This window comes from Mesitornis unicolor, unplaced genomic scaffold (assembly GCF_000695765.1).
Source record: "Mesitornis unicolor isolate BGI_N332 unplaced genomic scaffold, ASM69576v1 scaffold4506, whole genome shotgun sequence".
Classification (NCBI taxonomy): Eukaryota; Metazoa; Chordata; class Aves; order Mesitornithiformes; family Mesitornithidae; genus Mesitornis; species Mesitornis unicolor.
In genome coordinates this window covers 48,959-61,652 of record NW_010192840.1, presented here as the reverse complement: position 1 = coordinate 61,652, position 12,694 = coordinate 48,959, and the positions used below count along the sequence as shown (strand labels likewise).

Below are 12,694 nucleotides of genomic sequence, written 5' to 3'. Positions count from 1 at the left end.
GGGGTGGGGGGGAGCGGCCAATCGGGAAGCGGCCGCGGGGAGCTGCGGGGAGAATCCGCTCACAAAGCCTTTCCCTTCCAGGAACTAGCCAAGTACGAGGACATGGAGGATCAAGTGGTGCTAACTGAGAAAGGTACAAAAGCGGCATCCGCTCGCCTGGGTGCTGGGCTGGTGACAGTGCCTGCAGCTCAGGTGCCGGTTTATTCTGCTTTTCTAGAGCTGCTTGAGGATGGTTTTGGCGAGCACCCGTTCTACCACTGTCTGGTTGCAGAAGTGCCAAAAGAACAGTGGTCGCCTGAAGGTGAGCCTTCCCCAGTACTTATTTTTGGATGCCAAATACGCAAGAGGCACCTTATACTTAATGCTACCAATTGTACATAAGGTTCCACCAATGAATTGGGATAGGAGGACTAGGTTAACTGTTAAATGCAGTAATATATAGTGATACTCTGCTGAAGTAGTCGCTAATCCTGGAGGCGTGGGAAGATCAGGTATAGCTTAATGTGCTTGACTCCAATTAATTAAATGGCTTTTCTTGTTTGACCCTGACTTACCTTTATGTAATCCTGTTGAATCACATTTTTTTCTTTAATTTGTCCCCAATCTTCAGGTTACAGTCTCTAGCTTCGCCATGTACATGGCCCTTCCGTGTACATGGATGGGCGGGGAGGTAACTAAAAGATCCGTTACACAATAAAGTAGATGATCATAATATGAGGTAAGGTCTACAGGGACAAGTGCTGTTCCCAAACCTTTACCAAAGACACAGTAGATCAGAGATTTGTTTGCACGCTTCTCTCAAAGTATGTGCAGAGTGTTACAGCAGATGTGGTTAAAATACCTTGAAGGTTTAGGTTTGAGTGGGCTGCTGTTGGAAGAGTTGGTTTCTCTTCCCTGTTGAGCCACAGAATTATAATTGAAGCTGCGGTTTTACTTAGCTTGAGTTTCTGGCACTGAAGGTAAAGAAGCAGCAGTGGAAGCATTAAGTGGAGGTGCTGGAAATGCTGCTGTAAGCATGTGAGCATGCCTTCTTGCACAGTGTAGTTACTGAGGAACATACATTGACAGATCAGTGTTCTTCAGAGTTTGATAGACTTCTGGTTGCTACGGAAGCAGAGTTGGGGCAGTCATCTAGATTGTGAACTCTTGTGTGAAGCTTTCACTTGTATTCCAGAATGGAAATACTGATAAATCAGTAGGTTATACATTTGTAGAAAAAAAACTTTTGTCTTTAATACTTACTGTAACAGTGCTTTTTGAGGATCTCTGGCTATGGCAGGGGCAATCTTGCTCTGCTGGATTGATACAAGTTTGTCAGAATTCGTATTTTCAGTTGTGTGCTTACTCGCAAAGTTCAGTCTTAATTATAACCTAATAGCAAATGTCTGCATGTCACAGGGAATCTATATGTCTAAACATGCATGTAAGACTATAATGCATAATTTTTTTTTTGCCTTTTAAATTCAGATGAGCTAAAGTTAGACCCTTTGTTTCAGAACACTGCATTGTGGGCTTTGCCATGTATTACTTCACTTACGATCCATGGATTGGAAAACTGCTGTATCTTGAAGATTTTTATGTGATGGCTGAGTACAGAGGTATGTATGACAGAATTAGATGAGTTGCTTCCTGTAGGGCTTTGTTAAAATTAAAACTTAATTTCTTCTTGTGGGTTATTTTTTTTTTTTAGGACTTGGCATTGGGTCAGAAATTCTGAAGAACTTGAGTCAGGTAAGTCTGAGTGATAAGTCTCTAAAGAAGCAGAGCTGAGGACACGTGGCAAGGCAGTATTCTCACTCTTCTAACTGCATGAGAGCTTCTCCTTCAGCACTACTCGAAATTAAATTGAAGGAGGTGGCAGGACACAAGACAGCTTAAAACATTGTCTAGAGTCTGTTAAACAGTGACAAGTGCTGAAGTGACCAACAATTAACTTGACTGATACGCAGTTGCTTGCTGAGTAGTCTGACCAGTTCTTACTGGTCTGATCACCTGGAGCTGTCATTTGAAATGTGTGGTGTTGCCCACTTTTGCAGGTGGCTGTGAAGTGCCGCTGCAGCAGTATGCACTTCCTGGTTGCGGAGTGGAATGAACCGTCCATCAGGTTCTACAAGAGAAGGGGTGCCTCTGATCTGTCCACCGAGGAGGGGTGGAGGCTCTTCAAAATTGACAAAGAGTATCTCTTGAAGATGGCAACAGAAGAGTGAGAGATGATTCCAGCAAATAAATCCTTTCTGCGAATATACATGCTCTCTGAATAAACTCCTTCTTGCTTTCTGTGTACAGTTTGTAGTGGAATAAAGTAGTGTGGATGCTAATAATGAAAATGCTCTGCAGGCATGGTCGTAGAGTAATTGGTACTGTCATCTGGAGTCGAGGCATCTGTGAAGCTGTGTACGTGCTTGTGTGCATACTTTACCAGTGTGGGCTTGTAATCTTTGTATATGGAAACTTCATTCTTGTGAGTGTCATTCAAATGTGTACAATGTACACACTGGTAGGGTTTGTTTTAATTATTGCCTTTTATAAAAATAAATAGTGTTTTCACTTCATGGCAGTAGTTTTGACTTTATTGCATAGTTTTCAGTTACATAACATGCAAGTTAATAAAAGACATTTTCATGAGTGAAGCATGGTTTACCACAGTCCCAGAGAGATAAAAGGGACACCTGTGCAGAAGCTGAGTGATGGGAGGAGGTTGAGCTTTGTCTCTACTTCATGGTGCAGAGCATCCTGTCTAATGAGGGTTCTGTGCTGGTGAACTGCATTTGAACTACTGCATTTGTTTCAAGTCCTTTGGCTGGGCTGCTGGTCTCAGCCCTCCAAAAAGCAGCTTCAGAAAAATGAACTTGTGGCAGTGCCTCTTTGGGACTTTCAGTTAACTACAGAGCACCTCAAAAGGGTATAACCTTGGAGGGGAAGATGTATCTAGCTGTCCTTTTGAAGCCTAAATCACAAAAAGGTTTGACTGTTTAGGGGTAAGAGAAAGTAGTTTTATAAACCCTCAAAAAACTCTCTTAAGTCTTAAAGGGTCAAACTTGAATGTTTCTGGTAAGCTGGTTTATGTACATGATTTTGTATACTGTACAGACTTTTTCATGTGCTTCAGTGCAGTGTAGTCACTGGCAGCAGTGAGCTGCCTGAAATTAAGCACTGCTTTAAGCTCAGATCCTGTGTGTTTAAATCCTTGTACAACAGTAAGTGAAAACCGTGCTGCTCATCAGCTTTTTAATTAGCTTGGAAACAAACTTACCAACTTTGCCATGCTGCATCTGCCTTTCTCAAAAGTTGGTGGTGAAAGTGGATACATGCAAGTTTCATGTTGCTCTCCTCTTGCTCTGTAGTAAATAAAAGGTTTCTTTTGGTCAGCACTGCTTTCACTTCACAGGAAAGGAAGAGACTTACTTGTCTTGTAATGTGCACTAGTTCAAATAAAACTGATTTTGATCACTGCATAAACCAAGTGTCATCTGGAAGATTACTGGGCAGTAACTGCCAGTAACAACCATGGGTAACGCTAAGCTGATTTTAAGAACAAGATGTCCTTCTGCCTAGTGCGAGCAGCAGGCTGTGCAGGGCATTTAGCATGAAACAGTTCTTGTTTTCCATTTTGCTTGTGCCAGCTCTGCCCAGGTGTGAGATACGGCTGTCAGCTCTCGCTTCAGGAATGAGAAGACTGATAAGAAATACAGGAGCTCTTGGAAGAGAGCAGGAGGCAGCATATGTGCAAGTGGTTGTCTGGACAAAAGCAGGCTCGACCAAGCCTGGAATCTGTCAAGGAAAATTACCTTGATTTAGGAGATCAGGTTCATTTCCAGACACTCCCTGTGTCTGCACAGCACCTCAGCTGTGAGACTGTTCATACCATCTGCAGGAGCCTGAGGCTCAAATCCTGTTCCTGCCCAAGGGGAACAGAAACCTGTGTTTCTCCCTCAGCAGCAGATCAACAGCAAGGCTACGAACTGCCCTGTGCCTGCAGAGGTGTTTGATGCTTGCTCTTGAGCCTGTTATTTGCTGCAGTTTAGTAGGCCAAAGACCATGAATTGGCCCAGTAACTAGTTCTGGAGGTGGCATGGGAAGGAGGAGGTGGCCTCCAGCAGCTCTTGCTGAACCTCAGGGTGTTGTGTCTTCTCACTGGGGAAGCTGCAGTAACTTCTCTGGTTAACTCAGTGAGCTACAGTAACCTACCCATGTATCTCAGTCCTAGTAGAATCTGGTTTGGAGCTATTTTAGGCTTTTGGCTCTGCATATCACTTCAGAAGAGCAGTTTAAGAATGTTTTTATTTTCAAATTAACAGTTCGTTAGATATCTAGGACAGACCTACTTAAATCGCAGGCCCTAGACTTCTGGAGCACAATAAGGCTATCAAAGCTGCATGACTGAATGGAACAAGCTAACTAATTAGGCATTCTAATTAGGAAAGTAAGCGGCTTAGCCAAATTTTCAATCATGTTAAGTGTTTACCATATCTTGTTCATCTTCTTCTGCCAATGCGGTTTACCATTGCATTTTCTAAATGAATTCTGCTGAAACAGATTCTCAGGGAGTCACAGAAAACAAATGAGGCAGTGCTAAATGAGAAGACCTTTCCTAGCCAACTGGGATAATTTTAAATGTTCACACATGAATGTAAAGACAAAGACTAACCTTTCAGATGTGACTTTCACTGAGATCCTACTAAGAGGCAGGGTTTTTAAAACCAGCAGAGATATTTTCACGGTTATGGTACAGTCTCCAACAAGACTCCAGACAAGAGTCACCTAGTAATGCAGATCAAGAAAAGATCAATTTTAAATTCCCTCAATAGGAATTTGAATCCCTGGAGGACCAAAGTGACTCCATAACTACAACTGAAACATATAGCTGAGATTTTCTATGGGTTTAAACACGAAAGAAACCTCACCCTGCTTTCTTAATTTCCAGGATCATGATCATACCGCCAAGCTGCAGTGCAAGCATATCATCAGCGCTAAGTAATACCAGCAGGTTCCCACAGGTACCACACCAGTGGGAATCCATCACAGCACAGACCCAGGGCTTGCTTGTACTTCAAGGTACATCAGCCTTCTTCTTCATCACCTTACTTCCTCACTGGAGTGTGCATGCCTCTGAGGAAGAGTTAGAAAGCTGTTGTTATGACAGCACTGATAACATCTTCAGGGAGGTGAGCTGCAAAGATCCACTTTGCTCTCACTCTCAAACTCATGACCTCTTCATGCTGAGCCAGCCAGCAGAAAACTTTGCAATTGCAGCATTTCCACGTTCCTATCGGGTAGGGATGGAAAGGTCATACCCGGCTGCAAGAAGGAGTGACGGGCTCACTGCGCCCCCCCCCCCCACCCCGTTTGGTGTTTTCCTGCTCCCAGGCTCCTGCACAATGATCCGAGCTGTAGCCATAGAGACGGCATGGAAGGAGCCTCTTTTTGTCTACATAATTTGAGTTAAAACATAATATATGCAAGAAAAACAACCCTTCCCCCTCTCCTCTCTTCCTTTAAACAGCCTTTGTTCCCCTTTGTAATTCAAAAAGCCAATGCAAACTTTTTCTCTGGAGGCCATATAGATCCTTTAACGAATTCCTGCATACAACATTTTGATTTTGGGAGACTGCCATCCTGGAGCCTGGCCAGCTGAACGCGGAGGTCTAGGTGACGCAGCTGCAGGGAAAACACCAGCTACGTACGGAGCAGGGACTCAGGAAACCATTGCCTAATTCACTGCTGTACAGCATTACCTCAGGCTGGGATCTAGACCAGAGATGTGCTTCGTGCCTCCCTTCCAGTGAGTTGACCAGGTTTACTTCTTTCAACTTGCACAAGCATCCCCCCCCCCACACACACACCCTGGGGGAGCAGAAGCTGAGCTGAAGGACTGCACTCACAGCCATGCACACACACAGGAGCGCACACAGACTGATGGCAGCACATAGCTGTTTGTTTGTCTTGTTTTAACTAATTCACCTCAGGTAGCAGACTCGGCTTTGCCCAGTTGTTTTGTTTATCTTTGCCCAGTTGTTTTGTTTATCTGGGCAGGATTGCTTGAATGCTTTTTTTTGTTTGTTTAAGGAATTCCAGTTTCAGAGAAGTGGCCACAATTTAAACTAAGGCATTAGCTGCTGCCTAAAACAAGACAACACACAACTAGCATGCCTGCCACTAATGTTTTTTCTCACTGCAAACTCAAAGCAGGCCGTAACTTCTGCATCCAGGCCCGACTCCCTCCCTCCCAAGATTCTCCTTTGTCCACCCCAAGATCTGGTTATCTTTTTTGCTGTTGAGCAGGTTTTTGGTAAACGCAGCCTTGATGGAGGGCTTTGGAGTCCCTCAGGAGCTCAGACTGGTCACCATAAGGAGCTGGTGGAGGAGAGGGTGTATGGTTGAAGGTGGTGGACACAGGCTCTGGGGTAGAAGCACAGCCTGACACCAGTGCAGTGCTCCCAGGTGCACTTCTCCTGTCCCCCAGGCGTTGTCCTATGGTGCTCTGATTTTTTTCAATCAGAAATGCTCGCTGTGGTTGATAATAGAATAAAACACAGGCACATACCTCTACCAAAAATAAGAAGACGGGGGAGGGGGCAAAATCTATCTTCAAAACAGTTTTGGTTTCATTTCACTGATTTACTGGAGGCCAAGGAAAGAGGGAAAAAGCCCCAGGGGATAATTAGCTCATGAGGATGAAAAGCAAACACCAGTTGCAGAAACTCCTTCAAGTTAAACAGTTTTATTTGCATTTGGGCCTTTGTGTGTTTCTATTGAGCACACAGCAGGTGTGAGGTAGTCACCTTCACTCAAACCGAAAAAACATCTCCATTTTCTTGAGCTCTGCTTCCCTTCTTCACCAAAACATGCTAAAAAGACCATGCTTTGGGAAGATAAAACCAGGTGTCTGTTCCACCTCCCCTCCCCCTAAATAGTTTACTGTAGAGCATGATGAGGTGGCTTCACATCTTTCAGATCACCTCCCAGGAGCCCACTGTGTGGGGAAGAAACACAGACCCCTGAAATTCCTTCTAGAAACCTTCCTTCACCTGGGGAAAAAAGCATGAGAGAGAGAGACGGTAGCTTTCCACAGGAAAGCCCATTGTTGTTTCCAAGTAACATGGATATTGCAGTGGTGTTTTTAAAGCAAACTGGTAAAAGTGCAGGGTGAGATCTTTCAAACCTGGTTACTATAATTAGGCACCCAGATACCACTGCGAAGGTACCTTTGAACAGTCTTCCTCTAATTGCTCTCATGATGAGCAAACTCCAGTCTGGGCTCTTCGCAATCTCCCTGAACTTTCACATTTGACCTCTCTCAGTCACTGTCACAGAAACACCACTGCACAGCTTTTATGGGAGGAAACAAAAGAAGCTTTGGTCTGTAGTTTTGTGCCTTTTGCCACCAGTTCATATAGTAGAATTTTAATTTTTCTCCCCAGCCAAATTCCTACCATAGGCTAACACAGATGTACAAGAACATTTCCCACCACACAGAGCTGTAGCTTTGTCATTAAGGCAGAAGATGTAAATAAAAGAAGCAGGAGGAGAGGTCTGCAGCAGTGAAGGGATGTCAGGTGTAGGGGCTGAGCACTGAATAGGGCACTGGAACAGGCTGCCCAGAGAGGTTGTGGAGTCTTCTCTGGAGACATTCAGAACCCACCTGGACACATTCCTGTGTGACCTGGTCTAGGTGATCCTGGTCTGGCGGGGGGGTGGACTGGATGATCTTTCGAGGTCCCTTCCAACTCCTAATATTCTGTGATTCTGTGATCACATAGGCTGCCAAGGGGAGACACATGCCCCACTGAGGCAGTGCCATCAGGGGAAACGGCTTTATTCCTTCAAAGTAAATCTACTCAGAAGAAACTAGAAGACTCTTATTTCACAAAATCAGAAGTCTCAGAGGTAAATTCCTGGGACACAATACTTGAAGGATTATTTTTACCTCCATCAACCTCATTAGCCATGACTCAATGGATTAGCAAGTGTTGGATTTAGTGGTGCAGGAGAAGGAATTACTTGCTGCTGAAGAGCAACAAGCAAAACTGGCAGATAAAGGCCGCAATAAGTGCTAGCATCAAAGAAAAAACACTTCACTAATCCAGTTCTAAACAAAACTAGCTGGAAATTCAAGGGATAATGGCAGTCAGTGTATGCTGTTTCTTAGCCAGGCAAGAAAGCATGCTCATTTCATGTAAGTACAGATCTCTGAAAGAGGACAGGCTGTAAATAAGGCTGATAAAACAAAGTCCACTGCATTACAAAGTATAGCTGGTCCAAATGACGGTGAAGTGAGGACAAAGTTAAAGAAACCCAGAGGTTAAAAGAAAACATTTCCATAAACAAATACTCAGGATTTATAGGCATCAGTTGATTACCTTCTTAGCACAGGACAGCAATAAAATGATTCTGCATTTCCATGCTGAGTTTGTTGCCACCAAGATTTGACTGAAATTTGATTACAGAAGTCCTACAGAGAGTCATGCCCAGGGGAAACCTTGCCTGTGTGAGGAAGCTGTGCAACAGCCAGAACCCCAGAACTCCTTTTTTTGCCATTTGGGCTTAACCAAAGTAAACCATTACTTTCTGCTGTTAAAAGCCAAAGCACTTTTCACCCCTGCAGTTCAATGTACTTGGACATTCCAGCTTCACTCCCAGAGAGGACCAGGTTTGCCTCTACACACCCACAGCCACGTGTTCAGGCAGCCAGAGCTTTCCTTACACACCTATGTCTGGTTTCTCAGCTAGGGTATTTTTCTGGAATGAGCACAGGATGGCAAAAGCTAGAGGTCCTCAACACCAGTCTAAAAGCAAGAAGGGTTCATGAGGTGTAGAGGAGGACATGACATTATCTCCTGTTCTTTCTTAGAGAAGCTGTTGAGCCTTTGAGATCCAACAATTAATGGTCCTTTCATTTGAAATATTAAGCATCAGGTGGTCCTGTTTGCAGCGATAAAGAACATACAACAAATACAGATCTGCCTAAACCTTTGTGCAGCTTGCCACAAAATGGTTAGAAACATAAGTATGTCATGAGTTGCACTGGGCCAGCCCTCACCACTTGCCAGGATGCAGCCCCAGCCCCTCAGCTGGCTGGGCTGCCCCGTGCACTTCACAGCCTCCACATTATGGGAGCAGTGGCACTTGCAGCTGGTCCTTCCATTTCATGATCTTTTCTAATTTCAGTCGTAGTGGTCTTCTTCATGCAGCTCCAAACAGCACCTTCATCCCATCCTGCCACCCCAGCCTGTCACAGGCCCTGTGGTACGTGTTTCAGAGGAGCTTCTGTGGTAGCTGGCACAGGATGGAGGGGCACAGACATGGCTGATGGCTCTTGGAGATGGCCATGAGCAGCTGGAAGCCCTCCACCTCCTCGTGCACAAGCACTTGTCCTGTGCTGAAGGTCCTGTCAAGCACTCCATGGGAGAGCCAGTTGCCTCAGGAAACTATCACAGACAACTCTAAGTGTCAAAGTCTCATAGATTGCCCCTGCTGCTGCAGCCAGCCAAACCTGCCCAGCTGCAGTGTGAGGAACATCTTCTGCAGGCTCAGCGCCTGCTGACACACCACACGGATACATGCTGTCACCAGCCAAAGCCAAAAGAACTTCCCTTTCCAGCAAGGCTAAGCCCCAGCAATCTCATGACACAGCTAACAATATTTGGGAAGAGCCCCATTTCCTCTGAGACAGCTTCTCTGCAGCAGGGCTGAGCTGTGGTGGATGAGATTTAGTGCCTGACAGGACACGAAAGCCAGAGCCATGGCTGTGGGCTTGCTGTGGTCTGCTGTGGGAACATGACAGAGGAAAAACTCACTGAGGTAAATGTGGGAAGACACGGGGAGCAGGTGTGGGTTTGTCCCTCCTCAGGCGTTTGGGCACCAGACCAGCCAACAGGGAGGTCCAGGCATGCCAAGGACAAGGGAGGGCCAGCATCAGGCCCTCTCTCTGCTGCCAGGCCTCCTCAGCGGCCATTTTACATGGCAGGGAGAAGCTGACACTTCTCCTTCAGGCAAGGAACTGTCTCATCTGAAAGAGAGTTTTGGACTTGAATGGGATACGCAAAGGCAGTGTTATGGGGCTATGAACACACATTTGAGTACCTGTGACACAGGCTGCTGCCCAGCACTGGGTAAAACACACCACGTTTTATAAGAAGTACAGCCCCCTGCAGCTAAACAGCAGGCATTCGCAAAGGCAGCTTTCTGCAGCACACTTGGCACAAAACATAAATAGTTTTTCCAGAAAGCCTCTTTTACCAAAACCCTGCAAACTCAGCTGGTCAGCTGCCAGCAGCTGGGGCCTACACACCCATGTTTGGGGAGAGCACCGGGGTGTCCCCATGGCTGGGCAAGTACGGCCAGGAGGATGTTCAGGGCTGCCCCTGAATCAGCCCTCAATGTGACACTTACCAGCAACCTCCATGGACAACCGACAGAGCTACCACCATTAACTAAATCCCCTTCTATTCAACATAGTTTATTAAATCACAGAGCCTCCCAGTCATGTGTGATTCATATAATGTGTGAGCAAGCACACGTACATGAAGTCCCTCCTCTTTTGCGCCATTAAAGCTATAGTTAAAAGGCTTTTCTCACAGAAATATAGTAGAATTTTACTTTGTTCCCAGCAAATACAGTACCTGAGTGATAACATGCATAAACAGTGCTTAAGTTGCACCTAGTCTTGATGCATTTTTGTGTTATTTCCATTAAACAAGTAACGGTGAACTTCTAATGACCACATCACAAGGAAGCCTACAAGAAAGTGTGCTGAAGAGACTAAATGCTGCACTTATGTATAAAGTAATTTATTCTAAGTAAGTGCTTTATTCTTGAGAGAAGCAACTGTGCTATTAGCACGTTAAATAAGAGGCTTTTACAACCACCAGTAACAAGTGCATACACTACCCTCTGTTTTGGGAATTGCTGCCAATTGCAAGCAAGTGCCACATTTTGTGTGTCCCTTGCTCAGCCAAGAAAGATATGCTCGGCAGCCTCGGCATGTCCCCAGCTGCATCCCAGTGGGGTGAGGAGCCAGTCACCACAGCGAGGACCAGGAGCCCCAGAGTGCCCTGGCCAGTACCTGCCAGCTGCCTCTCTGGAGGTGTTATGGGCCTTTTTTGCTTGGGAGAACAGCCCACATTCTGCTGAGCCCTACGGCAGCAATGCTTAATGGCTGAGCCTGCCTCCTGTGCAATCCTGTTGGCTTACAACAAGCCCTCCTCCCCTCTGTTCCTGGAGGGCAAAGGGTCGCTGGGCATCATTTGGGCTTCTTTTCTTGCCTTTCATCTCGAAAAAAAGGGCAGGGGGCTCTGCGGCGAGCCCCTGGGCTGCCCGTGTTGCCTTGATGTGCGCAGTGCAGGGTCTCAGTGTCACCTCAGGACCACCTTCCTCAGGCCATCACCTTGCGAGAGGCCTCAGTGCAGCCTGACACCATGGGATCGCACCAGCGCTGCCGGCAATACCAGTTTCCTGCAAGTAAGTCCTGAAAATACCGGTCAGGCGTCCAACACCTGCCAGTTTCATTTTAGTCAGAGGCTCCGCAACACTCAGTTTTGTCTGTCTTTTCCTGGCCTGCGACAACCTCTCATGTCACTGACTCATCTGGCTTAAATAATACCCAGGCAACTCGGCGATCAGCAGGCAATTCCCTGCTGTGGCTGCTAAAAGGTTACAAGACGCAGCTGTAACCTTCAAGCGCGCACCAGGAAAAACATCTGGTGCACTTTTCAGCAAAGTGTTTAATAACATTTATTAATCCAAAACCACCACTGGACTGGGATTATCACATGATATATTGCTTCAGGGTGTCTACTTTTGTTTTCAGTAAGATAATCAATGGCTCAAGCTTTTGTTAATTTATAAAAAGAATTAGGGCACTGTAATTGCATAGGCATGCTTGGAGAGGCCCAGATAGTTTCTTCTCTGCTATAAGCACAATTTTGCTTGTCTCTTCCTTTTTTTTTTTTCCTTTTGTTTTTTTTCAGGACAAATTAAATAGATCAGATGAGTAAATCAATGGCTACATCTCCATCCTAGCATAAGCAAGCAGCTTTTCTGAACACCACCATTTCTTTGCACGCTTTCCATCCCTTCTGATCACAGCACACACTTTTGCTCTGCCCTGCTCTGATGTTTTGTTTCTCTCTGGTTTGTTTCTCTCTCGACCCTACACTCAGTGTGAGAGGAAGGTCAGGTTCGAGGAGGTCAGGTTCCTGCCTTCATATGAGCAGGAAACTAAGCATTAGAAAACCAAATGCGATGCCAATCTCTTAATTAATAAACACTCATATCCTTCATACACATCCCTTTTATGCAAGGCATACTGTAACACCCTTTCAGCTGGTTTTGGCTGCAGGGTGCCAGAAATGCTGTAAAGCTGCTGTTGCCAGGTTTTTAGGGACAGCCACATGGATCTGAAGCCTCTTCCGTAACGGAGCAGAGGCTGCTGTGGCGACAGTGTGGAGAGACAACCTGCATGCACCCGTACAAGTGCTGGGCGACACACCACGGCCCCGCACACCATGAGTTTAGGAATAATGGCTCGGGAGACACCAGGGGTCCTTCAGACGTGCTGATGCAGAGACAAGGTCCCCCATGCCAAGTCAGGTAAGGCCATGGGGCCAGCACAGCCATCACTGCTAAAAATTAACCTGGCTCAAAACCTTGCCATTTAAAATACATAATATTTTTTAAAAGAGTGAGATCATTC

At 45.7% G+C, this 12,694-nt stretch overlaps 1 protein-coding gene across 1 annotated transcript; it reads left to right on the top strand.

Annotated features, from left to right (window-relative positions):
• Positions 1-82: 82 nt before the first annotated feature.
• On the top strand, positions 83-2,625 carry SAT1 (spermidine/spermine N1-acetyltransferase 1). Its single transcript, XM_010187242.1, has 5 exons — positions 83-133; positions 218-301; positions 1,497-1,598; positions 1,691-1,731; positions 2,037-2,625. Exons 1-5 carry the CDS (start codon positions 103-105, stop codon positions 2,205-2,207), a joined length of 429 nt encoding a protein of 142 aa, XP_010185544.1. The 5' UTR covers positions 83-102; the 3' UTR covers positions 2,208-2,625.
• Positions 2,626-12,694: the final 10,069 nt, after the last annotated feature.

Bases quoted from the DNA above. Each gene is read 5' to 3' on its own strand.
- SAT1 (XM_010187242.1), top strand. From the start codon at position 103: ATGGAGGATCAAGTGGTGCTAACTGAGAAAG. The intron at 302-1,496 runs GTGAGCCTTCCC...CCTTTGTTTCAG, and splicing joins AGAACAGTGGTCGCCTGAAG to AACACTGCATTGTGGGCTTT. The intron at 1,599-1,690 runs GTATGTATGACA...TTTTTTTTTTAG, and splicing joins TGTGATGGCTGAGTACAGAG to GACTTGGCATTGGGTCAGAA.